Source organism: Anas acuta, chromosome 4 (assembly GCF_963932015.1).
Source record: "Anas acuta chromosome 4, bAnaAcu1.1, whole genome shotgun sequence".
NCBI lineage: Eukaryota > Metazoa > Chordata > Aves > Anseriformes > Anatidae > Anas > Anas acuta.
This window is the reverse complement of record NC_088982.1, coordinates 63380057-63407914: the sequence shown is the minus strand read 5'-3', so window position 1 is coordinate 63407914 and position 27858 is coordinate 63380057. Positions and strand designations below refer to the sequence as shown.

Here is a 27858-nt window from a genome sequence, read left to right as displayed (position 1 = left end):
TGCTCTCCTTTCTGCTACCTCAGATCTTAGGTAAGAGTGGGGAAAAAAGGAACTACGTTAATCTGTAAGTATGCACTCATACTTTATACAACTTTTCCAGTGTCCGGGACTACATGCAGTCATGTTGTTCAAGACGACGTGATATGCTGAACGCTTTGGGACCATCATATATCTAATCTTTCTTCCTACAAATAGTTTTTTGTGAGCTTTTTGTCAGTCTCAGTCAATAAAGCTCCAACAACCAGAAAAAAACAACCCTCCGAAGTTGTTCACACACAAGTGTGTGAACTTTTATGTTCACATATGACTCTGGCCTAGCTTACACAAGCTGCTCGCTGTGTGTGTGAGTACAGGCGAGAGCTGTTCAGACGTTTGATGTGAAGCCTGCTTGGCCTTCACTTGCAATAAAAAATAAATCATATTTTCTCTCAAACACGTGAAAGGAGCTGTACATAATTTCGGGCTAATCTGGCGTTGTTGATGCTTCATGCTGCAGCTCCGGGGTGGCACTGATGTGTGGCCCTTGGTCTTCCTCTGGACATCCAGCCTGAGATGGTTTTGCAGGGTGATGTCTTCTGAGGCATGGGCTTGCTGTAACATTGCAGTATGTGGAAAAAAAAATGGGACTATATTTATTTTCAAATGATTTTTTTTTTCTAGTGACTTTCAGAAAATATTCTGAAGTGCGTTTGAAAATGCCTGTAGAAAACTAATTCCCAGGAGATGCATTTATGTGCCAGGGAAGGGAAAAACAGCTGTGATATAATCCTCCAACTGCATTAGGTTTGGGCTTCTTCTTTCAAGACATGCCTAAGTCGTCTTATTGCTATTTAAATACAACTTGCACCATTGTTCAGAGGAAGAAATGAAAAAAAAGAAGTGGGCTGATGTAAGCAAATGATGCATTTGCCAAATACAAGGACAACACCAGTTACAGGAGAGGGGAGACGTTCAGGTTTGTGCAGCCTTTCAGGAAGGAGCAGCGCTACGTTTGTCTTTGTGCAGCAGTTAATGTGCATAAATAATTGCACACACAGCCTGGATGTGCTCAAGAGGGTGGTAGGATTGCTTTATCCTCCCCCAAAAGTTGAGCCCCTTGGATTAGTTGTACCTCCATCGCTTGAGAGCTGCCAGCGAGTGGCTCTGCGTGCACCACGTGCAGCGCAAGGAGCAAGAGGGGTCTTTTGGCCACCGGTGCCCCAACACATCTGCTCCAGCGTCAGGCTGGGGAAGGCAAAACTCGCAGGAGAGTGAAATAATGGGAGCTTGCTTGGACCTTGCTCACAAAACGTCAAGCGTGGTCTCTCCTTCTAACTACGTGGGCTGGTTATAGGCTGGATACTTTGGTGCAAAAAAGAGGAAAAGAAAAATCAGAGAAAAGGAAGCTTGGGAGTGATGGCAAATACGCTTGACTGCAATCGAGACTGCTTTGCACAATCTTTTGTGATAGGAAAACACTCTTCAAAAAGCTGCCACCCGTGGCTGGGAGCACCAGGAAGATGTGAACAGAGGAGAAAGCAGGACATCGGTGCTGGGTTTTCCTGGTGGCCAATATGAAGTGCTGGTTGGTTGTGTGCTTGTCATTTTAGGCCAGGAAAGAAGAAAAGAAGGAAACGGAGAGAGAAAAGAAAGAGAACCTCATTTACATAGAGAGATTTTTTTTCCTGTGAGCAAATTCCTCCCATGACTTTCCCCTGGCCATGCAAAATTCCTCCACCTGAGCTCTGTGCAAGGGAAAAAGGAAAGAGGGGAAAAGATTGGCCATTGCTTTTTCTTGCCGGTAAATGTGCAGGGAATAGAGGGAGGTTCCTCTGGGAGTTGCAATTACTCCCCTGTGGACCTGGAAATGCTTTTTTTTTTTTTTTTTTTTATAGCTGCCACTCTGGTCTGACTGATGGCAAAACTTAGACTTCTGCTCTTAGCACCAGCTCTCTGGATAGCACAGGGGAGAAAAAAGCAAAGTATCACTTTGGGGTGTCTGTGGGAAAGAGATGTTTCCACAGCCACAACAACCACACTTCGCTTTCTTAGGAGCACTGGGAAAATACCTGTCCCAGCACTGTGCTGGGGACGGTGCTTCGTGGGATTGAGTTTTGTAAAGTCTTGTGAATGTTTGGGACTTGAGTGTAGGAGTAAAAACTGAGTCTTGCCTAAAACATGTTTTTAAACTCTTGATATGGCAAAACGTGGTGAAAGCAAGCAGTAAAATTAAAATAACCGAGACTATACGTTCCTGTTTGTAACAGTGTGGATGAGTTTTAAAGGTCACCACTCGTCTCTGGGCAAGGATTTTACTACCAAGTATTTTCGGAAGAGTCCTTCTATTAAAATGACCTCAGGCAGTGCTGGTTTTCTCCAAGTTAAAAAATCACAGTTTGCTGGCAGCCTGAGATAATCTGGAGGTTTGATCTCTGGCCTGCGCTTAGGTAATTGTGCACAGGTTGCAGTCTTGGCGTGGTTTTGCTTGGATTTGAGAATCATTTACATGCAAATGATGCTGATCTCTCGTTCCTTCCCTTCTAACCAATTAACTTGGTTTTAAAGCACACAGTTGTGTGAGCAACATCAGCAAGTGGCGGTGGCTCTGAAGCTGGGTGGTGTCGGTGCGTTCGTCATGCTCACTGGAGCTTGTTACTGAGTTGAGGCACTGAGTAACCAGCCCTCTGAGCTGAACCCAGTGCCATCCCCTCCATCTCGCTCCACGAGAGCACTTCAGGTCGGCTCTTTTGGATCTTCTTATAATTTATGCTATGTAAATGGCAGAGATGTGTATTTTTACAGAGAGAAAGCCCAGATGAAGAAGAAAAAAAATAGGAAGAGCAGGCCCTCGAAGAGATTTTGATACCAATGCCAAGGGGGTTTGAAAGATAAAACATTTTTTTTTCTTTTTTTTATGACTGAAGGAAAATACCAGTAAGTCCCTTGTGCATAGCTGACACAGTAAACTTGCCAGGGCTATTCCAGAAGCAACATGCCACAAGGTATTCAATAATGGTCAGTGAAAATGAGGCTCAGAAATGCAATACCCCTGCGAGCAGGCTCCTGGGTGCCTGGGCACTTTGCTGCCTTTTCCATGGCCCAATTAGGGCTTAATACAACTCATTTTCAGGAACTCTTGCAGAAAAAAAAAAAATCTTTTAAGTTTCAGCTCGTAGTTACTCTTCTCTGTTGGGTGCTGGAGATTTGTTTCTATCTGCTTGCAAATGGCTCTAAGAATGATTTTAAGGGTGTTTTACCAGTTTTGCCCTTAAAACTGCATCTGCTCTTTCTCCTTGGTACTTCTGTGCCTGTGGTGTGTGGGGTGGCTCGTTTTGCAAATGGAAAGTAACTTGTTACTGCATGACTAAAGGGGAGAAGAGCTGCAGGTAGTTATGTATCAGACTGATTGTTATTATGAAAACATAAAATATGTACTCATGGCAAGACCTGCCGTAGTAAAAGCCGACAATTTCTGCTGAAGTTCTCTACGAATTTCTGTCCTTCCTGCAATGTCAGATGGAAATCATGTGCCGCTTCGTGCTGTAGCACAGCTTCGAGCAGGACCTAGAAGATATCTGTCAATGTCTGCAGAATTTGGCTTTGTGTTTGTTGGAAACCGTTCAAACCCAAGGCTCTTAGTGGAAGGGAGGTGGCACGAGAAGGCTGGAAAGTCTAATCAGTGAGCTCTGTGATTGCTGAAATGTCGACATTTCCCAAACCTTTGAGCATCGCATGTGTGTGTGTGCAAGTGCACATGCAGAAACCACAGCCTCCCGTGCTGACAAGCCCTGCTGGAGAGTCTCCAGTCAAAGCCCTTAACCCAAATCAGTCCAAGTCCCCGTGAGCATTGCTGACCTGCATCTGAGTGAAGTGCCTCCCTGCAAGGTTAAAAACGGGGAAACTTGTGCAAAAGGCTGGGGGCTGAACCACAGGTGACCGATGTTAACAGGGGGAGAAATACAGAGAGCAAGGAACTGATGCTAAAGCATCTGATATGCTATAATAGCAGAAGAAAAGAAAATAAAAAAGTAGACTCCTGAAGTCCTGCTGTCCACCAGCCTCTTGGCTCAGGTGGGAGACCAGATTTTGGATCAGGCTGCTTAGCCCACATCCAGTTTTCCTGGAAATCACGGAGCTGGTACTTGTAAGTGGAACATTTTCTGGAACAAAAGGTCCGATGCCTCAGAAAATTGTGTTTATGGTGCTTCTGACTTAGTTTTAAATTTTGCAGAGAGGGTTTCTCAGGCTTGGATTGATATTATCTAAGCCCAGAGCAAGCGTGCACTTCAGCTGCCACATTATTGATTATGCTGGGCCACGGGAACTGCTCACAGCACCGTGGCTTTGGCACGAGGTAATTACTTAAATTACAAAAAAGAAAAAAAGCTTTCAGGATGGAAGATCTCCTGTTCCACACTAAAGGCAGTCATCTCTGTGCTTTAAATAGGTTGACTTGAATGAGCGTTTACCTGAACTCCAGTGACAGCAATATCATTGCACATTAATAACGAGTATTGCGTTAATAGCGAAAGCGGTCTGCTTCACCAGTCCTCGAAGAAAGGAAAGTCTTGGCTCTCAGGAGCTTGTAGTCTGAGCCTGCTCGCACAGCTGAATTGATACGAGGCTGTTCCTCGGGGCGAAAGGGTGATTCCTGCATTTAATTTTAATTTCTGGCTAGGCTGGCGTTCACGCGTGGCTGTCTTTAATGTAGAAACTCCAATTCCTGTTGCTGGACGTGGTACAAGCATCGCACTGAAAGATTTCTGGATGCTGGCAGAGACATCAGGGAGGTGTGGCATGGGAATTTGAGGGGGACTGAGAGCAGACAAGTCCTCCTTGGCTCGTTGTGGCTGTACTGCTGGGGGGATTGATGGGACAGCCGTGAACATCTGTTACTGACTAGAGTAGAAGTGTTATGTTGAGAGAAGCAGGAGGGTGCTTATCTTTGGGACGGGGGAAAAGCAGACTTCTGCACAAGCCTCTGCACTTTGGGGCACAGCAGGGGTGGTGGAGGTAGCCAGCCTCGGCTTCCAGACCTGAGATTTCAGGTCAAGCCACAAAGAAAGCCACGTGAGGCTGCAGTCAGCGCAAAAAAAACTTGGATCTAAACAGGAGGCAAAACAAGGTAATTAGAAGGTGGACATCATTCAATATTTACCACACTTAGCGCAGCTCTGGCAGGATGGAGGACGGGTTAATGCATTTCTAAAACAAGTTCGCCACCTCTTGCTGCTTGACTGCCCACCATTAGTTGTAAATGAAATAGCCTTTTGAGGATTAAACTCTTGAGGATTTGGCTGGGCTAATGTGTGCTTTTGTGCCTGCTGCGTGGCCAGCAGCTCGAGCTGAGCGCTGCTGTGGGGATGAGGCAGCAAGGCACGGGAGAGAAAACGAGGGACTTGCTTCAGAGAGCACCCCTGTACTCATCCCTCCGTCTGCTTCGTTTTGGGGGGTTGGGTTTGTGGTGCAGGTTGGTTTTTTTTATTATTATTATACCATGGAAAATGTTTTCCTGTCCAAACCTGCTGGGTCTTCAGAAACACTAAAAAATTAAAAGCACTTCTGTGCTAGGTGCTCCCTAAAAGATGGAAAATAAGATTGTACATTAAAATGCCAGAAAGAAAAACGGGGAGGGCATAAAATGCTGCTTTATTTTCATCAGATGCTTGTGCTTTTGGAAAATCAGATGTGCTCCAGTGGTCATTACCCCCCTGTGTGCTTCCCTCACCGTGAGTTCGAGCATCTCTTAAAGGCAGCAAGCACCGCACTCGCTGCAGCTCCTGCTACACCCTGCAGGGACAGCCTCGGGACTGAATCCACTCCACTTGCCTTTTTTCCCTCCCTCTCTTTAACCAGCTTTGGTTTTGTTTCAGGAATATCCACCTCAGGGGCGCTGGGCCCGGGGAGCACCACTGCCAGCACCACGCCGCGGATGGCCACCAGCAGCACCGGCCGCCCCACCACCACCTCCGCCTTGGGCAGGAGGAACAGGAGCACCAGCACGCCGTCGCCCATGGCTGATGTCCCCGACGAAATGACCACGCACCTGCCTCCTGCCTCCTCCCAGCTGCCCCCAGCGGGCGCGGAGAGCTGCGACCCCATGGAAGCCCGTGATATTATGTGGTCTCGTACCCGGCAGGGGCAGATGGCAAAGCAGCCGTGTCCCATGGGCTCCATAGGTAAGTCGAGAGGTGGCCTGACCAAAGGCCCCTGTGGCAGACACGTTTTCATCAGTGGATTACGCCATAGCCCTTTGTCAGATCTGTACTGCCTTGGAGAAGTATGGCAGACAGCTGGCCTGGCTGAAGCCTCGATGTGTTGAGCACATTGTGCACAATCTTTGGCATCCCAAGCTCTGGCTGAAGGAAAAGAGAAGCTAATAACCTTTCGGGGTTGAGCTCGATGTGCTATAAGAAATCCTGCCTCCACAAGCTGTATACAGTACGCCTATTATCCCTGCTCTGGCTGTATTTGTAGCCTCTGGGCTCACTGACTGGGGTGTTGATGGCTGACACTTCACTTGTTTGGCTAAAAAAAAAAAAAATCAACAACAACACACACATTTTGATGAAGCTCTCTGCTTCACTGTTTGCATTTCAAAGGCCGTGGCTGGCCTTTGCTAGCACAGGTATTCCCAGATCGTACTCCTGAACCACCACGAGTGATTTTTCAAGCTGCAGCCAGCATCCGGTGCAATCAGCAGGGAAAGCAGGGAGAAAACCAAGCCAACTCTTTCAAAATGGTTTATGGTTTATTGGGTTTTGTTCCTTTTCTTCTACTCTTCCCTCAGTTGTTTTCTTCCGAAAAGTTGCTTTTGGAGATTTTCTCTCCAAATTAAAACACAATGGACTGAATAATGGGCTCTGACATATGGTTTAGTTTACTGTATTTTAACAAATGCAGTTTTTGGGAAAGAGTTTATTATTCAAGCTAGTCTTGGTGTCCAGACCTGAGAACCAGCTTGCCAAGAAGAAATCGGAAGGTGGAGGAAATTGCCTGAAAATAAGGGCTGGAGGGATCTGGCTTGCAGAGGAGGCTCTATTAATTCTCCTCTCTATTGCCCTGGAGAGCCATTCACACCTGTGTATACAAATTCTGACTCTCTCTTGAATTCAGTGAAGTCAGGCTGATAAAATGTACGTCAAGGATGAGAGGCATGGAAAGACATCAATGGTGAGAGTAGGTAAAAAACATTTTTACTGTCTTTCTCAGCCCCGTTTGGTAAAATTAGGTGTGCAAAAGGTATCATGTGGTTCCCAGAGAGAGGAAAGGGTAGCCTGAACTGAAGCTGTGAAAAGGGAAAGGAATGATAAAAAGGGAAAATGAAGGCTGGATGCAGGGAGCTATTTTCTAAGCAGAAGAGCAAAGGGTTGGATGGAAATAGCTAAGGAAAAAAAAAAAAAGAACAAACCCAACATGTTGACAGGGGATGGTCTGGTGTAGGCAATAAGCTTTTCCAGTCTCTAATTTCAGTGATTCATGTGATTTGTTAAAAGCCACGGTATATTAGCAGTGGGCCTCTTCCCACTCCCTTTGAAGGCATCAGCAAACCCTCACTGTTTTTAATCGGCGCTACTATCAGACCTAGTATGTAATTCACTCCCCCGTTGAAAAGTTTAGCTCTGCAGGGTAGAGCACTTTATAGGATGCAGAGTCTTTAATCTACGTACTGGCTTTCTTGCTTTTTAAAGTTCTTTAAACTGCATCATTTTGGACATGTTTTTCTTTGTCTGGAAGGGCCAGAGACTCTTTACTGTCTTTTGCAGCAGGGATCTGGGAGGTATTTGCCAAACAAAACTTTCCTCTAGAGTCCTTCTTAATGGTCAGGGGTGGATGGTAAAGCCCAGCATTACATCTTAGCATTTTTAGCATTTAAACTTTTGCATGGTTCCACCCAAACGGTTTAATGATGATTCAGAGCAGTAAAACCTTCATAAAGCAGCGGGGGGCAAGGAAGTCAAAGCTCGGGGTCTGATACTGAGGCACCAGCAGCGGGGCAGAGCAGGCAGAACGGCCAGCCCAGCACTTGGGGTGCTGGCTCAATGGTTGAGATCCAGCTTCAGTTCCTTACTCCCTGGGAGCTTTCCTATCTGGCCTGAGGCAAAGACGTCTGTCCGTAGTCTCCATTAGGTGAAATGGAAATGCTATCCCTGCCCTACTTCATTAGTCTTCTATGCCTGAGAGCCCTAAGCAACAAGGTGATGGGAGATGAGAGCACTGAGACGAGTCAGAGGCATCCTGCTGAGGTCCCAAGCACTAGTAAGCTCCCAGGCTTTGCGTGATGTTTCTGTCGGTGTGACGTGAAGCCTGTGAGATGGAGTCCTGTGGGGGAAATTCAGGTGGTAATTCTGAACACGGTGCCTTTCCTGTTCCAGGTGTTGCGACTTTCCGGTGTCTTGCACCAGATGGGATCTGGGAGCCCCAAGGACCAGACCTCAGCAACTGCTCTTCTCCCTGGATCAACCACATCACTCAGAAGGTAAAACCTCCTCCACATGTTGACCACACCAAGTGTGTGCAGTGACCTTCCAGAGGCCCCAAAATCACCAGCAATCATGCTTACAGTATGAGCCGTGTGTAGTAGCTAAGTATTGCAAGGAGAAAGAAAAAAAAAAAAAAAGACTGCAAAAATGTGATGGAAATTAAGGTAACGAGGGTGAGGGAAGGAAAAGGAAATGGGCTGGAGAGTGGAATTAAACTGGAATGAATGATAATTCTTGTTTGTGGCAAGAAAAGGAGGAAGACAGAGGAGGAGGCAGATGGACATGTGGAAAGTGCCGACAACGCAAAAGGAAACTTTCCCTTTCATGCGTCCCCAAGGATTTTCTCCCGCCATGCAAGCACAGGATAAACCCCGTAGCTGAGAAATCTTTACCAAAGAAAGGCAGGCTCAGTATGAAATGTTTGTGCTGCGCTACTGACTTTCTGTTTTTAACTTCTTCCCAAATTGTGAAAGCAGTGGTGGAATAGAAAACAATGCTGCAGTAATGCATATCTTTTGACTTCTAAGTCCCTTGATGAATGTTTTGTAGCACTTCGTCATTTATCAGTGTTAAAAGTGCATTAACATGTGACAATGGAAGTTCAAGACAAGCAGAGCTTATTTGGTAGCAATATGTTGAACATTTTTGTTATTAATGCACAGTGGTGCTTTCAGCTGATTTCATTACAAACAGAGACCAGATGTGTGTTTACGCCATAGAGTCTGTGGGCTGAATCCTTATTATAGCAATTTGGGTGGATTTATTCACTCCTTTAGCCGGAGCAAGAAATTCCCAGTACTGCAGGCTAGCCGTGCTGCGCTCTGGGAGACCTCGTGCTCGCTGGTGAACGGGATGGGATGACCCTACAAATGGGCTGTCTGTCTTTCTCCTCACTGTCCCCCATCTTAGTTGAGGCTCATCAATCTGTGACCGACTACCCCTGCTCAACTTCAGCTGGATTTATACCCACACCTCCCCCAAAATAGGGGAAGACATTGGTTAATGTGGGGCTGCTGTGGGACAGCACAGCCATTAGGAAGCCCCTGGTCCTTCCCGGTGCTTTTGTCCCACACAGGAGGTTGGGCAGCTCTCCTGCCATATGCTAAGGCTAGCTGATTAATAAAGACTGCCTTTGCTGCCATTAGCAGCTGTGCAACTCTTGTTTTATGACCCACGTACTTATCCTGGAGGGGTTAATATTACTTACTCTAGCCATAATTCACCCAGGCAGCTGGGAGACCTCTTGCTGCTCGGTGAAGATGGCTAGGCCGTTAGCCATTAGCAGAGGGAAATAATAGCCTGCACTGATGAAATTTCCATCAAGGTTAGGCTTATTTTATTTGAAACCACAGCTATCATTTGCCTAACAAATGAGGCACATTTAATTTGTTACGTGCTTTCAAAAGAGGCTAAAATTGAAGAGCCAGGTTTTCAGAAATGCTGAGCAGGCCACAACAGGGAAGGATTTTTTTTTTTTTTTGGAGGGGGAAGGGTAGGAGGATATTGTTTTTCTGGAGAAATTTAGCTACGTTCAGCTTTGGGGACCTTTCATCAGTCAATGAAAAGACTAAGGGGATCTGCCAAACAGCTCTGGATCTAATGTTTTGGTGCATGTGTGGGAATTTTCTGGGAACTTGGGACCCTGTGGCCCGACCACTATGGAGATCTGCCTCCAGCCTTTCCAGGAGTGCCTTCTGAGAGGAAAGCCATGCCAGGCTTACCTACAGGCTTGTGTTGGGGTTTTCATTCAGTAATTCTTACCGCAAACAGAATATTAAATCACTTCAGAAATAACCAATAACCACTTGGTGCCCCTGCCTGAGTAAGGAGATTGGCAATCATCACTGGCCTTAGAGTTGGAGTCTGATTTGTTCATAAATTAGGCACTGGATTTACACATCCCCAGCCTGGACAGGACAATTCCCTTGGTAGGGATGGTAGGGGAATGCCATGCTTGCATTCACATCTCTGTAGCAAAGGATTATTACTTCTTTTCTTTCTCCTGCTCTGCTCAAACCGTACGCTGGGTGTTTGCCTGCTTGCATCACGGTATTAGGTTTTACAACCCTCTATTAGCTTCCATTAGAGTTATTGTGCTTGATGGAAGATCAGAACAAATGTCTGCTTCAGCAATTCATTGGCCCCCTGACATTTACTTTAACTTTATTGTTGGTGCCTACCATGCCCTCGTACTGTAGCAGGAGAATAAACTTGCCAGTGCTATTGAATTATGCACTGCTGTGTGGGTTACTTCCAGAGTCAAGCAGTAAAAGGAAGCAAAAAGGTCAGCTTGGATACATTGCATCGCCCTAATCATGAGGTCATACGTTCAGCCTCAGCCTGTTTGTTTTATCTCTTACCTCCATCAGTACTGGCCTTTGCATACTCTGCAAGATGCCTGAAAATGTCTTTTCCTCACTGTGACTTTCAGTGGAGGGTCCTCCCACTAAGCCCAGCTTCGAGGCTCTGTTTTGTAGGATAATAAGAAGGATCTGCTTGGCCACGTATGACAGAAAAAGTGGGGTTTTGTGGAGGATGTCACCACCTCATTGTGTCCAGGCCTGAGGGTGAAGTCACAGCCTTGGTGACACCCCTGTGAAATCCTGCATCCAGGGTGCTTTTGACTGTGTTGAGGGTACTCCAAGGTACTTGGTGCAACAGGTGCTACAGCTCTCAGATATTAATTGGACATTAATTGGATTTGGATGTCAGCTGGAGTCACACTTTCTTCAGAAAAAAAGAGAAGGATGGTAGATATGCTCTGACCCTGTTATGTGAACGCATGTGCATAATGAAACCTCTGCCAAGGAAACAAAACGGCCACGAAGTCTTTGCGGTGTTGGAAGTTGTCCCACAGCCCCTGTTTTGGCCCTGATGAAACCTGTCAGATGTTTGTCCCTCCAGAAAATGACCTCAGCTCCGTGGCCTTTAAAGCTGGCTGGTCCATCTGCATGCCTCTATTTTTAAAAATCCTAGTTCAGTCTTTCATACCATGTTTTCTTGTTTTCTATATCGCTGTCTGCCCCAGGCTGCAGGAAAATATTTTTGCCATTATGCCTGCTGATGTTTCAGCACATTTGCTCCCGTACCCGGCATCTTTCTTATTTCCTGTGATTTTTCTTCCCTAAAGTCATCTTCTCTGCAATTTCCCTCATTTTTATTCTACCATCCTCTTCTTCAGTCATTTCCCTGTGAGAAAGGTAGGGATGAAACAGCAAGCACGCCGCAGAAGGGCTGTTGTTAGTCCTTCCAGACAAAACTCCCTATTTCTCTTCCTTGGAGTATCTGAAGCAGGCAGGAAAACATGCCCTACCCAACAACCATTACTTCACAGTCTTTTCAGTTGTAATAATATGAGAGACGGCGGTATAAACTAGAAAAATGTTAGCGAGGGTTGCACAGCATGGTTTCAGGTGTGCCAGTGCTCATTTGTAAATCTGGACTGAATGCTGCCAGCATGCTCAAATGAAGAGGGGAGCATTTTTTGACAAAGCTAGGGAAGTATGGGTTTGTGTGCTTAGATTTTTGGCAGGAAACACATTCTCTCTCCTTCAAATTAGCATTCTAAGACCAGATTTAAGCAATTTGCAAAAGGCTAAAAACCACCCAAAACAACCAGAAATTAAATTTAGTTTGAACAGAATGTTTTCTTTTATCCCACAATCCTTTTTATTTTTAATCTTAATTTTTTTCACAATCAAGACAGAAAATGGAAAAAAAAAACAAAAAAACTTTAGTCTCAAGTCAAAAAGAGATGTATTATTTTTACTTCATTTATTTTTCTTCAGCCTACCAGCAGAAAACTCAGTTATTTGTACCTTTTTTCTCTACTTCTTGCCTGCCTTGCAGCAACAGCCTGACCTTCAAAGAACTTTGTAAGATTGTTCTTGATCCTGCGGATGGTGGTGACTGTGTTAGTGTTTGACTTAAAGACTACTACACTTTTGGGAAGGAATAACTAATAAGAAGCTTGTCTTCCATGCAGCAGTAATGAAGGGGAAGCTGTGGAGAGGTGCTTTACAGAAGGGAAATTCCCAAGGAATATGACTTAAATGCATCCTCTTAGGCAGCAGTGAGCTTTGCTGTGTTACGTATAATTAATGCAAAAAGTTCAGTCATGTTTTTACACAACACCAGGCATGCATTTTAGTCAGCATTTAGGGACTGATAGCAGAAGTTGGTTTTGACAGGACTGCATGGAGGACACCAAAACTGCAGCTTCAAACGCTTGAAAGAATTAGGGAGGTTGGCATTACTAGGTCTCATGGCCATCACTGTGGGCACCACTCGCATTATGCACGCAGGCAGGATAGAAGGAGTGTCTCAGCACTGTTTTGTTGGCTTGTAGCTGCATCTCTGGGCGACAGTGAAGAAGTTTGGAAATGAGTGTCAGTGCTAGGAAGCAGTTCATCAGCCCCTCAGCCAGACACGATGTCCCAGGCGAATGGTGTATCAGGAAATCTGGCCAAACTGGGTTTGCAGACAGGTAGGAGCAATGATAGCTTGCAGCTCAATATGAGCGGTTATTCCAGAGGAGGAAAACTCTGGGGTTTGACTTTGTAGAAGCTGAGCCATTTGCTATGAGTAGGCCAGTCTGCGAAGGTGCATAGCCCAAGGGAAAATGGATGCATCAAATGCTGAGTAGCAGGGTGTTTTTTCTTCTGACACGAGTAAAAAATGCACTTCTTGGAATTTTGCAGTTTTCTGTAGGGCGCACAAAAACATTGTCATGATACATGTTAAGCTCCAGGGACAAACTGCAGGAAAATCCTGTCATTGATTTCTATATGTAAAGGGATTTGATGCAGCCATTCTTTAAAGGCCCGGGTGCCAATGGAGGAGGTTAAAATTCAGCCCCTGTGCTGACATGTGGCATTCTTCAGCTGCTTAGGAGATCAGGCAGCTGTAAGAATAGGATCTGGTTTCTATGGCATTAGCCTTGTGTGTTACAAGGAGAAATCATTCAATTTTTGAATATATGTTATCATTGCTCTAATGGGAAGAACAACACATTATCTCCTTTATTTGTCTTATCTATATCATCATACGCTTTAATTCTCTGAAGATGAGCATATGAACATCTTCAGTTAGATCTCATTAAATCAGATGGGCTGTTGCTGTCAAATTGATGGAAGTAAGTTATTCATTTATAACTGAGCTAATTGATTTACTGAGAGGTAGAAGCTCTGTCTGCAATCTTTCTCTGGAATCTTGCTTTTACAATAAGCACCAGAAATTGAGGGAGGAAGAGAAATATCTGATTCCTAACTGTTGGAAGATAAGACAATGGGAAATTTCATATGAAGAACCCAGCAGAGTTGGTCATTAAGCCTGACGGAGAAGTGGGACCTTCATTTAAATGTCATCCTGTGTAATTTCTCCTTATGCCTGGCATATTCCCTATGCATATGCGTTTCAGATTGGAGTGGCATATAATGAAGGAAGATTAGAAAGTTGCAATAGTATTCTTGTACTGGGCTGCTCATAGAAAGGAGGTGGGACTAGCTGCCCTGATCCCAATCCTCGTGGTGTGGGAGAGGAAAGGGACAGCAGGTGAGGAGAGCAAGAAAGAAGGAAAAAAACATTATGGAAAGAGAGAGCTTCGCAAATAATTACACAGTGAATTTCTCTGTAGGTGAGTCATGAATTTTATAACTCAATTAGACAATAAGAGTCTTTTAATAGCAGATACAACCAAACAGCCTACTTGGTTTTTCCTTCCAGCAAGACTTTATTTGAAGGCTTCAACCTTTTACTCCTGAGTTAGTATGTTTTTAAGCTAAGAATCACTAGACTTATCACAGAAGTAGTGCCCATTGAGGTAAGGAGCACATCTCTTGTGTGCAAGCGCTACATGTTAAATTAACACCTGATTGCTAAATCCATGCAATGGAATTTGTCAGCTTTTTTCCTCTTGTTTGTCTGAGCTATGTCATCTATTTGTGTTTCCTTTTTGTTTCTTCTGTGGGGCTGGGGGGCCTGGAGTAATGTCATACTAACAGTTAGGGACAACCTTTTCCCCTGCTTTCTCGATTGCAGATGAAGTCGGGGGAGATGGCTGCCAATATCGCCCGAGAACTTGCGGAGCACACGAAAAACCACTTGTACGCTGGTGATATCACGTACTCCGTGTCTGCCATGGTCCAGCTGGTCAACTTGCTTGATGTGCAGCTCCGAAACCTGACTCCAGGCGGGAAGGACAGCGCTGCACGCAGCTTAAATAAGGTAAAAACAAAGGGCCTTGGGAAAGGACAGGAGGCTGAAGAAAGGTTTGGCTGTCCCTGGAGAGCTATTAGAAATCTCATTCTGAACAAGTGCCATTTTAGGGCAGCCATTCTTTCTTAGTAGACAAGAGTACCTGGCAGTTTTTCGTTTACAGTGCATTTTATTCTGCTGAGAAACGAAACAGTTGTAAATGCCAAGTGTACTGTTGGTGCTGGGAAATGTATACCATTAGATGTGTAGATATATGTACTCCTGGTACTTCATTGTGGTCTCAGCACTCGTGGCTCAGTATGAGAATAACTCAAGTGATACCATGGCAATTATTGTGGATTTGTGCCAACGTGACTGAGACGAGACTTTTGCCCAGCGTTTCCAGTGCTGAATTGTCTGTGAAACGACATGTAATATAATCCAGAAAATTTGAATTTTTAAAACCCTGAGATGCAGAGACAGTCTGAGTTTTGATTTTTCATCTTGTAACATTAAAAGACGCTGGATGTGAAGGTCAAATGGGCACTTTTATGCATAAATATAAACAAAAGCAGATACACATTTATTTACACTTGAGATACATTTATCAAAGTCACATTAGATGGCAGCTTATTTACATCTAAGGTGCTTAAGATGTTTTAGTATTAGAGGGCCTTTGTAATAATTACCTGTGACAGTCCAGAAGCACATTTCTGCACGATGACTCTGAGGTTTATGTGCCCTCTGAAGAAAAAGAATTACTAGCCATTTTGTCATTTCTATATTTAAGTGCACCTGCTACATACTAAAGATGCTAGACGTTGCCAATTATGGGAGGAAAATATTGGCTGTGGAGTCTGTAAGAATATATTTAAAGTTGAGGTTTTCCTGGGTCCAGAGCCTTCTTCATCACTGAATCTCATGTAAATGCACAGGATGAGAATTATCTGGGACTCAGGCAGTGCATTGTGCAGGCCTGGTCATCAGAACAAAGTGAAGCTGAATCCTGTGGCTACCAGCACATGGTTATATTGGCCACCTACTTAAAATAAGACACCAGATATTGTTCTCAACTGTGTAGTTGGCTCGGACAGTTCGGGCATCCATGTAAGTGAGAACAGAATTTGGTCACAAGGTTATACGGGGAATAAATGATCCCAGCTAAGCCTAAAATTTCTTCCGTGTCTTCTGAAGAAACATATTTTTCAGGGAAGTAACGTTGTCTTTCTGTTGTAAAATATTATTGTGGACTGATTCTGTTTTAAATGAGAAGGGCTTCGGGATTGTTTAAAATTACAGCCACATGGGAATTGAAGTCCTGCATATCATGTGCTTTGCATGTGCAAGGAATGGGGTTGTCCTGATGCTTTTAATTAGTGCTGCTTCCAGCTATTTTATAACAAAGTAGGTAATACTTGTATTAACTGTTACATCAGCATAACATTTTTGTTATAATCCAACCATGGTTTTATTTGAAACTATGGCGATATCTGACAATATGAGGTAAAACCAGCAATTAATGTCACCTACTAACGGGTTTCATGATTCTAGTCTGCTTGCTCTTCTGAATATGTCCTAGCCATACCCAACATTTTGTCACTTCAGCTTTGCAATCACATATTTTTCACCTTTTTATATCCTACCTTCCAATATTTGTTCCGATTACACAAAATGGGGTTGTATCTTGGGGAAAGGTGGGAGTTACCGATGTCACGGGAAGGTTCAGAAAGGCAGAGCTGCTGAGCTCTGCTGTCCCTCCTGTGGCTCCCCATGCAGATTCCCCCACCACCACCACCATCAGCTTTGCACAAGCAGCTCATACAAATCAATTGCACTCCACATTAAAATTCTGGACCGTGTGGAGTCCTGCAAAACAACGATGCGAGTCAGTGATCCAAATGACAGGCTCGGTAATTTACTTGCTCTCATTCCCCACTTAATTCTTTAGAAGAGCAACTGCTCTGTGTTCATTTAAGAATGCATGAATTCGACTTGGAAGTAGTATCGGGCAAACAAAAGGCAGCAGAGTTACTGCTCCATTTTCCCCTTCACTGATCAAGAGTATTTCCAGAAAAAAAGAAAAGAAAAAAAAAAGAAAGAAAAAAAAAAGGAAAAAGTAATTTACAAAGAGTTTTAGTTAGTGTTGTTTAGTCAGAAAGGAGAAATAAAGTAAGCACTAGCCATTAAATATTCTTTTAATCATTAAAGGAAATGTGCTGGGGATTTGCCTTCATGCTCCATCTGAAAGCATTCACCTGTGCTCTTATGGTTTTTATTATTTTTTACAAGCTGATAAACAATGAATTAAAGTAAACTGGCATAATCAGAGTTTTTAAAAGCCATCATCTTTAAGGAGCCACTTTCCTGTCACTAAAAGCGTTGTGCTTTCCACTGGATCAGGCTTAATTAAGGTAATAATCGTTCTATAGCGGACTGGTGAGACCCCCAAGTAGATAGCTCTGTAATTTCCAGCAAGGCTTTCTTTGATCTCCATTTGTGTCTGAAAAGTCTTCATACTGGCCAAGTTTACCCAGAGAAGGTTTCTACTGTTAGAAACTGATGATTTAGAAATTGAAATTAGACGCTGCCTGATACCTGAGCGTACTTTGTTTGTTTCGGGGTCTCAGAACTCTTGGGGACAGATCTGGCTCTCAGCTGTCCTAATGGGATGGCACTGCTGTGAGCTGAGAGTATGTTACCCCGAATCTCCGTTGACAGGCATTTCCAACTCAGGTACCTCAGCAAAAAGCAACCCACCAAAACCAGTGGCTCCGAGCAGCCTGACTTTAGTTGCGCTGCTGCAGAGCGGTCTCATTTCTAGCTCACTGCTGCAGACAGCCTGCAAAGTCCCAGGGAGGTAAATAAGTGCCTGTTTGAATTTCATGACACACTGAAGTGCAGTTATCAGGCAGGAGGCATGCAAGTGCATATCAAAGTACAGTCTTAAATGTGGCTCCTATTAAGAAGGTGGGATTCTTTATGGAAAGGCTATTCAGCATATAAAGTATTTAGACCCAGTAATTACAAAGGAAAGCACAATGCAGTATAAGAGAAAATTGGAAAATTCAGTCCTAAACAAGCAGCTTAATCCAAAGAGGAGAAAATGGCCTCAACTGGAAATACTAAATCTGATTCCCATTTCCTAGTTATAAGCTTTTCAATGGCCATTCATGCATTCAGGAGCTCTGGGCAACGCTCTCTCCCACAGCTTCAGGTATGATCACACTTGACGTGCTCCAGAGCTGGCATTAAGGTGAGGTAAAGCTGGATGAGAGGCTCTGCCTTGAGCAGGTGTCTCAGGATGAGTCTAGGCCTATGTATAGATATATCCTGCGTACAGCTTGCTCCCTGCTTGTCCAAAGCTGGGTTATAGCTCACTATGCCATCAGCACTCTCCAGCTGCAGAGCCCACTCTCCTTTCACAAAAATAACAATTATCCCCATCCATCCCAGCCTTGTTTGACATGAAAACTCCAAGCTGTAAGGAAAAGGTTGTCTCCTGACCACCTCCACTTTACCTAAGTGTCTCTACCATCTAACAGCTGCTCTTGCAAAGTTCCCAGTGTGTGCTTAACTGCAAAAGGACTAACCTTTATCTCTGGAGCCCGTCCTTCCAGCCTTCCACTGCTGCCTAACTCGCATGCTTCCTTTGGTTTGGTTCGTTCTCAAGAGCTGTTTAAAAGAGAAATGAGGTTTTCACATAGGCATTTTCTTCAAAATTTTTTCCCTTGTTCTGTCACTAACTTGTTTTTTCTATTCCGTCTTTAATCTGCTGTCTTTATGGACTCAGCTTCAGAAAAGGGAGCGCTCTTGCAGGGCCTATGTCCAGGTATTTCTTGTGTTTTTAATCCACATGTCCAGTTGTTGTTTGACTGAGTGACTGTGAAGTGGTTCTTGTCTGTCAATCTGATTTTACCACCTGTGTGGCAGCAAGTTCTAAGGTTAAGGTTACAGGATAATGTGATCATTTCATTATTCGTTTCCCTTCCCCACTTGCCCGGTTGTTCACAGCCTTGACAAAAATGTGGGACAAAAACTCTGAACAAGGAAGTGGGGGGAAAAAAAGGGGAGATCTGACAAGACCCATTCAGACACTGGAATAAGCAGAACAGTCTGGATGCATGCAATTCCAGAATGCAAAACCCCCTGCTCGCAGAGGTGTCTCCAGACCACCTGGGTTTTGCTAGCAACGTGTCACTCAAATAGCTGCTGCATGCGATTTCTTGTTTTTCCTTCTTCTCTTGCAAATTTAGAAACAATTCAAAATTGCAGCACTTGGCATGAGGGAGGAGGTAGAATCATAATGAAATGCAGAGTGTCCTCGCAGAGGGATGTAAGAAGGAGGAGAGTGCTGCAAACTAAATATAGGATTAGGAACATAACATCCCATAAAGTTCACCCAGCTGCGGCCTGAATGTGCAGGCTCACATTGTGTTTACATGAACGAAGTCAAGTCCCAGTGTTTTGGAAAGACCTGCCTGTGGTCTTTTCAAGAGCGGGGCCTTGGGTCATGACGTTATTTATCCTGTCACCTAGGTTTGTAGCACTTGCTCCAGTGACTTTTGTATAAAGCTGTTTGTATACTATGGGTGAGTTAATGCTGCTTTAAGAAATGTGAGTGTTTTACCTCCTAATTTCTGTCTTGTGCTTATGAACTTCGATGTTAAACTTACGGATGGTTGGTCATTATTTATGTGTGTATATATAACAGAGGTGTGAAAATGAAACCCACGTTTGCGGAGAGGGCTGTCAATACCTGATTTTTTTCTGCATAGTGGAAGTTCCTACAGCTCATACTGACTTTATTTTGTGAGTGCATACTTCATTTAATCTGGAAGATTAGATGGCTTAGATTTCTAGGGCATTAAATATAAAACAGTTCACCTCAGTGCTGGTAGCATGTCTGTCTTCCCTTTGGCCATGACAGCAAGCCATCCCTCATCTGTTCCCTAACATAAACGTTAATGGATAAAGATGAGTTATGGAGTTATACGTATCATATCTGGACTGACCTCCCCTAGGATCATTTATCATTTTAAGGAAATTTTACCCTTCAGTGCTTACTCCCAGTTTGGCTATCTCGTCTACGGTTGAAACATGGTGAAGCTGGTTTGACCATGGACTGCACACCCCTGTTGGGGATGTTGGATGCTACTCAACCTTGTCCTTTCCTTAGCTGCACAGGTGCACTCTGCAGACTCATTGCAGGCTCCTGGTCTTTTTGTCTTCTTTCAAACAGTACTGAATAGTGGATTTAATATACTCTACAGAAATCTTGGCATTGATAGAATAAAAACTTGAATTCTGCATAGACTTAAGCTTACCATTAATTTCAAGGACTCCTTGCCTTTCACTTGGAAAGGCTACTTCTATGTTTAAACATTAATCATTTGCCTACCTCTGTAGTAGACCAAAGCTGATGAAAGCTCATTGCCTAAGCTGTTTAGTGTAAATATGAACAAAGCTGGTAAATCTATTGAAGAGGACAGTCCTGTAATGGAGGGCTTGAAGAATGAATTAGATGACCTAATTGAACCTTTCAGCTCAGCCTTGTAATATATGGAGGTAAAATAATGTATCTAGACATATTTTCATACAGTATGTTTCCATTTGGAAAATCATGTTGCTGAAGTCAGCAAAAAATCTTGTGGGGGAGTGTTTGTCTGTGATAGCAATTAAATGTGACTGCAGGTATTCCTGTTACAGGCCACTTCTCCTTTACCAGGTAGTGAAATGTCTGAGCTGGCAAAGACAACTTAGCAATAATTTTTCAACAGATTTTAAATGGGGAAGTCCCAGATCTTGTGAAGTCACTGGGAGGTCGATGCTCCGTGGAACTATGCCACCGATGGCAGAGAAATTGAGTTTTCAGCCTTGCTGACATGATCTCCTTTTGCTGGTCCCTTTGTCATGAAGAGCATCCACAGCTGTGCTCCCCAGGCAAGGGATAACACCGTACAGTTTATGTGAGAGATGCTCAGTAACTATAAAAATCAAATGTGCAATTGAAAACAGGTGAATTTGTGGGAAGGGGAGGGTAACTTGAGAAGATGATAATTACTAATATCAGTCAGTGGTTTCTTTGGGCTGACAAAACCTAAGAGGTTATGACAGAGCCCCTGTGCCAGCTGAGGTGTAAAGTCCTATAGAGTCCAAAATAAATTAATAAGATAAATAAATGTGTAAAATGGAACTGGAAATGTTCTGAGTCATTCAAAGATGAAACAGTGGGGACGCAGTATCAGATTACCATCTTATTTTTCTGGGTAATGTCATAATTAAAACAAGTATTGATTAGATATGTCTGTAAAATGCCACAATATTTATTGAGTTATAAACTCAGGGATTTTATTTAGTGAAGACAGAGATTATGGATGCTCCTCTTTTAGTTGCAAATGTGGTAGATGATCTCTTTTCTCTCAAAAATCCAACAAGAGCCAATCTGACGGGTGGTATGATAAATGCAAGTTAACAGACAACAGCTTGGGGGTTTGCCAATCGCCATGATGTTAAAGAAACTGCAACATCAGTTTTAATTTGTGATGGTAGGAGTCTCCTAGATGGGCTGAGCTTACAGAGGTGGATGTCCAACAGGGGTGGGGTGAGTGGACTTGGAAGGGTTCTCCATCGGCTAAGGAGAGCTTGGAGCAGGTGACTGGCTTTTTAGTGGCTGAAGATCTCTGCACCAATTCCCCTTGGAGCTGCATCTCCCCGCATTACTCAGGCCCACCTTTCCGCAGTGCACTGTTCCTGGCACTCTATTTTGGGAAGGGAAGGAAAAAGTCTTTGTGCAGGAGAGTGAGTCACAATGGGTGACACACTGGGTGAGTGTAGCCTCATTTGGTGACTGATGTGTGACATAAGCTGGTCAGAATTTTCTGGATTTTTTTTTTTTTTTCAGAACTTACTCATTTTCTGAAGGTGTTTCTCCATATAGTGAAGCTCTGGAGTTGCAGGAAACACTAAACATTTGTCTACGGAGAGCTGTGAAACTGGGTTTGGTGTCACAGATTTCTTCCATGCCCTTCAGCAAGTGACACATGCTCACTGTTTCCCAGCTCCTCATCTCATAATGCTGTGGATAAAATCCCCCCGACCTCTGGGAATACGAGAAGGGTAATAAAGTTTAAAAAAAAAAAAAATAATACACACACACGAAACCAAACCAAAACATTCAGATATTACAATAAGGGAGGCCCTATTAACATGGAATTCTTAAACATGGGAAACACAAGCTTTTAATAAAAGCTCACACCACACAGTCCAGACATGCAGAGTCCTCCTGAGCACGTGTGTGCTCTTGATTAGAGCGTCTGAGCTCACCTCCTTGCTCTGCTTGGATTTTGTGGTCTGCAGCTGAGAGGCATCATGAAGCCAGGCAGCAGCCCCTTCCCATGTGAAACTGTGTGCTGCATTTGAGATGCAGATCTCAGAGGGCAAAAACTTCCCGAGGGGGTCCCATTATTATTATTTATTTTTTTTAAGCCAGTCTCAGTTGCTTCAAAGCTGGAGGATGGTGAATACAATAGATAGACTGAGTGGCTGTTCTGTGGGAGGTGTGGAAGGAAGCAGCAGAGCGTTGCTTTTGCAGCATTTTCCTGGCTTAACAGCATTTTCTGCTCTGGTTCCTGCTATCCTCTGGGCTGTCCTGTAAATGAGTTGGCCCTGTTTTGTAATTCGGGGCTTGTCTGTACACTACATGGAGATTATAGAGGTGCCACCCGCCCCATGAGGACCCCAAGCGCATCTGGGTGCAGGTGGCATTGCAGCCACCAGCGAGGCCAGTGCTGAGAGCCTGGCAGGGTCCAGGTAGCAGATGGCAGCAGGTGGCTGCAGTCAGCCTCAGCCTTCCAGTTCTCCTGGAAGTTTTCTGAACACCTCACCCTTGTAACACGGGCTGTTGGAATTGCTGTACTAAGCAAAAATGAAAGGCTTTCCCCCAGGGGATTCAAGCCATTAAGTTTAGGACTGAGTAAAAGAAGAGACTTTTTTTTCTATTCTTTTCAAACCCAGCAGCTCTCGGTAGATAAAAGGTATGCCTGGGACTTTGCCAGTAATATTTAAAGTGGATTAATTCTGTTTTTTCTCCTTCTTGCTTGCTTGCTCAGTTGGCTCAAACTTCTGTGAGGATGAAACGAAAGAAACTTGTAGCTCTTGAGACGGAGAGTAAATTGAATTACGCCACGTTTAGCTGTGTTCTTGTTGTGCCTGCAACAAGAAAGACTCTAACCTCCATTTATAGAGAAAGGGGCAAATTAATGAGGATTTTCGAGTTCCTTGTTTGGTCACTTAATTGGCTGTATGACAAAGAGCTCCGCGGTGCGTGTCAAACAACTTTCAGAGTCCTCTAATGATTTGTGCCTTGCTCAACTCCTGATGCTATTCTGCGTGGCCTGTCAGGAGAGGTATCGTTGTTAAAGTGGCTGGAATAAATTGGTTAGCAGTGTGCATACAATGTAGGATATTAGCTATAGCTATGGGGAGTACTTTCAGCAGCTTTTTCAAGATAGCTAGATGTTTGCCCCTAAGCATCAAAGTGCCCCAAACTTTCATTTAATATAATTAAAAGGACATCTGAAAGAAGTGTGACTCACAGCAGGGTTCTGTGGGTTGGTAGCCCTTTTGTTAAAACTCTGTGAACTTAATATACTTCACAGCTTGATAAACCTGCACTTGATTTGTGTCAGTAAGAGCAAAAATATAAATCCCCACCCCGCGTGTTTCTGCTGCACTGAGCCTGTTGTTAGGGGAGAGGAGGATCAAAGCTGCAGCCTTGGGTTTGTGGCTGGAATCCCAAATTCTTCAAGTAAATATTAAAAAGGAATATGACCGCATGTTCCTCTACCTACAGCTAAGCTACATATATGATGATACTGTCACATGTAACACAGCAAAACTGAAAAAAAAAATGTTTTCTGTGTTACTGTGTGCTTACTTTCTGCTTTAGGCTGACTCAGCCCTTAAATCTGGTGGCACAGGAAAAAGTCTCAATACGAGTTACCATAGAGGCCAGTGGGAGATGTCCCTTTAATTTGGACCACTGGGAGAAAAGAAGAATCTCATGGCCACCCTAGGAGTTCCCTTGAAGGCTATGGATATTCCATCAAAGAAGCACTTATTGTTTGCAAGCCATTTTCTTTTTTTTTTCTACATCTTTACTCACTTCCCCTGTGTAATTATTCTAACAGTTGCTTGTATAGTCTCAAATCCCAAACAGTAGGGCAGCAAATACAGATGATTCATAAATGCAGTTTTCAGCTTATTCTGCAGGGAAGATCTCATTAGATGAAATAGATCATATGTTATTTCCTTCTTCCCAATCAATTGCTTTTATTTCAGTCCTACAGATGCCTTCTGACCTTAAAATATTCTTCCTCATATACTAAGCAAAGTAAAAAACCATACCCTGTAATTTGTAACCACCTTTTATTTCTTAGATCTCCTATTTTATTTTTTTTTTGTGCTCCCACTAGGAGATTACTGGTAGTTGAAGGCCAAGATTGCAAACCTTGCATGCCTAGTGCAAGACCATTAATTCCATAAGAAAGCTTTTGTAGATGGCCTAATTGTAATAAAGGTCAGTGCCTTTATTCCCACTGCAGTGAGTTCTCGGCGCCGCTGAAATTCAGGCGCTTTCTGATTTGGTACAGTTCCTGTGCCTGGAGCAGACACATTTTGTGTAGCATTTAAAAGAGGAGATTGCATGCTCTTTCTTGAAAACCTATATCCTGAATCTATGGAGTCATTTTGGAAATTCCTCTGCAAGGCCAGTTGAAGATCTTCACCATGAGTAGTAATCGTGGGTTTTGGTTCAGTTTGTCAAAACTGATGTCATCAGTTGCTAGTCACCTACTCTGGTATTAGATGTGGACTGGTGTTTCTGGGTGAGTCTTGAAGGCAGATGTGGAGATTAGCAGTAGGTATTCTAATGATTTTAATTTTTAACCACAGTTCAGATAGATTCAATCTAAATATGTGTCTATCCATTTCAGTGAATATTATTGTTGTTTTCTGATGACCAAATTGCTTTGCAAAAAGCCGTAGACATTGGCTGGGCTTCCCCGTAAAGGAATTGTCTCCAGTGTGCTTATTTATGCTTTGACCAGAGACTAAATTTAATTTGGAATTAATAAATGACAAGAAGAAAAAAAAAAAGTGCAAGGGTGAAGAGCCTTGTCAGACACGTTTGAATGCCCATCTCAGCTAAGAAACAGGATGTAATGCCATCGTTTAGCCAAAAAGACCCTTTTCTTGTTTAGAGAACTGAGGAAATAATGTGTGCATCTATTTTTGACCTAAGTCCTACATAGCAGACGACTGTTTCGGTATGATTGGTGACCCTGTTGTAGAGGGATTGGGGTGCCATTCTGAAATCCATCATTTCATGAGCTGGTCCCTTTCAGTGCAATTACCTTGCCAGAACCAGCCCTCCTCACATGCCCAAATCCAGGTTTTCATCCCCATCTTCTTATTGGGAGTGCCCATTTTGGCTATACCAGGTATATTCAGAGTTAATGGGAGCTTCTCTTGTACTGGTACTTTTTAGGGCCAGAGGCAACAATTGCACAGCTTCCAGCGGAACTTGTCTTCAATATCATTGATTATGCCTTTAACTCAATTAGTTTGGAGTCTTGCAAATATTGATAGCTTTAAAAAAGGGGTTATTTTGGCACTGGGTGTTTCATATGAATACAGACAAAAATGAGCTATTCTTGAGCAAGGAGGCAGGTAAGCTCTTTTAAAGTACTACTAGTTTCTAGTAGAAAGAAGGGAAAAAAAAGAGCACAATATTGCAATCATTGAACCATATCCGCATTTCAGTGCGTCTACTCTCTGAAGTGTTTTTCATTTTCACTGTGCACTTTAGACCTGAAAGGGTTTTCGTGCTTTTTTTTCTCCACCGATTTACCATAAAATCTCAAGCTGCTATTAAAAAGTGGGCTAATAACATTTTTTGCATGCTTTGAATAAAGATGACGATGCACTTGTTTTGGAGTAGTACCCAGAGGCCTCAAACAGGACCAGAACCTCAACCTGTAAGCACAGCCAAAGGCTGCATCTATGTGATTGCCCTCTATGGTCTTAGCACCACTGTTCTAGGAAAGAGTGAGCAAACCTGTCTTAGCGAAGCTGTACCAACAAACACCTTTTGTGCAGGGGCAGCTGTACAAGCACTGCTTTTTTTTTTTTTTCATGCACCAGCCATGATTTCAGTCTATCAATGCAAAGTACAGCTTTGTTGATGGAGCTCCTTCTGTACTAATTTTTCAAAGTGCTTTGCATCAAGTATTCCAGTTAGGTCAAGGAAGACGAGTGTTAGCAGTGTGAGATAGGGGTTTATAAGTTATAAAAAGCACATAGTTTTAGTAGAAATGTCATTGCAAAAGTGGTGCTTTAATGCCATATGCCACTCTCCTTATTCACCCAGTGCCGCTATAGGAGCTTAGACTTTGATATAAGGTGCATGCAAAATAATTTATACTGTTTCCAGTCTCATCTTAAGGAGGTGCTGTTTTGTAAGGAAGGACAACCCGTGAATTTGAAAATTACTGAGCAGAGGCGCTCAACCAGTGTTCCCTGTAGGGCTTGCTGGTGTTCACTTGGCACGAAGCAATATTTTCTCACACACCCTTGAAAATGTACTCCAGTCCTAAATTCATTGGGGTTTCCGTCTTCCATCAGCTGCTTAGTGAAAAGCTAGAATGAACTATAAACATTTAGGATCTAACACCTTTAGGACCTAGCACCGGGAGAGTTGCTTAAGCACAGCACAACAAGCTCTGGTCCAAAATCGGCAATGAGATTAGCAGGCCTGACATCTCTTGGTAATTTTGAGGTTCAATTCCCAGCTGAAGACAGATTTTACATTACAGAGCCTACTTTTGTCAAACAACAATGCTTTAGGTGTTGTTATGGTGAGAGACAAACAAAGGGATGTGGTGTCGCTGGGTATGTACTATCCTGTAGGTTTAAACCATGTGTCACATAGACAGATATTCTTGCCAGGCATTTCTAGAGGGGGAGAAGATAAAAATAAATCAACATGCAAAAATCAGTTTTATGGAATGAAGCAGCTGTCACAGAGGAAATCAATGGGACATATATGATCAGCCTTTTAGTGATGTGTAATTACTGTGAGACTCCTAATTAGTTGCCCTTTTGACAACGCAGCTTTTAATACCAATTTATAAGTGTTTGAGAAGGAAGTCTTACATGTTGTTTCTGTATTGTAACCTCGGGACAAAATCAAGAAACCATGAGCATATGCCCTTATCTGGGAAAAAAAAATCTCCCACTGCAATTTATTAACACTTATTTACATTGAATGTATGCTCTGTGAGGCTGTATAGCCACCTAATGAAAGGAATTGCCATCCTGGGATTTATCTTCCGCTCTTGGCATTACTCTTCTCTTAATGTCCAGTTGAAGCCACTGTTGGAGACAGAATATTAGACTTATTGGACCTGTCATCAGACCCAGAATGGTTGTTCTGTACGGGCTTGCATTAAGGGGGTTTAGCATTCAGTGATTGTATAGGCACCCTGATACCGTAGTCAGTACACCTACAGATCTCGGGATAAAAAAAATAGATGGGATGTTTTATTTCTTGGTGCTCTTTTTCCATCATTTCTTCATACTTTAAGGCTGCAAACAAGCAAGCTCTGCCTTTTGAAAGCACTCCCTTGATATCATTTAAGTTACTTTTGTCCTTCTCCCTGGGCATATATGTGCGTACGCTGTTCATTCTTAAAGCCTCTGCAACCTTGGCGTTGGTTTTGTGCTGTGCTGTAGGGGACATAGAGTTATGTTGGAGTCCATGAGGCTCACAAGAGTGCTTTGGCTCAGTTGGAAGTTGTTCACCTAGTTGAGCTGCTTTTGGAAGAGGAGTAAGGTAGGGGAGAGAATTAAAATACAACAGTGGAATACCTTCAGCTTGGGAAGCAGGGACAAGGTCTTCAGTAAGGGTTCATGCAGAACCCTTAAATAGGTTTTGGGTCCTTCAGGGACAGGATTAAACTCACGTGTCTTTGGGTACCTATATGAAGATGATCCTTCCTTCTACTTTGACTGGGAAAAGACACTAGAGAGCTTCTGGGCTCCTGACTGTGCTGCATGTTAAATTCTTGAAGCGAGGTGGGATGAAACTGGGTCAAAACTTCCTTAGCTCCCTCTGAAAATACCCACCTTTATCACCATCACC

At 43.4% G+C, this 27858-nt stretch overlaps 1 protein-coding gene across 6 annotated transcripts in view; it reads left to right on the top strand.

The window, feature by feature from the left end:
• ADGRL3 (adhesion G protein-coupled receptor L3) overlaps positions 1-27858 on the top strand; it is a 512834-nt gene that overhangs the window by 409359 nt on the left and 75617 nt on the right. For 4 of the 6 annotated variants that reach the window (XM_068681639.1, XM_068681638.1, XM_068681635.1 and 1 more), the window contains 4 exons: positions 5853-6158; positions 8355-8458; positions 14502-14687; positions 18448-18486. In XM_068681639.1, coding sequence (XP_068537740.1) covers positions 5853-6158; positions 8355-8458; positions 14502-14687; positions 18448-18486 — 635 coding nt within the window. The remainder of the gene's footprint in view (positions 1-5852; positions 6159-8354; positions 8459-14501; positions 14688-18447; positions 18487-27858) is intronic. The other 2 variants (XM_068681641.1, XM_068681640.1) reach the window with 1 other exon arrangement.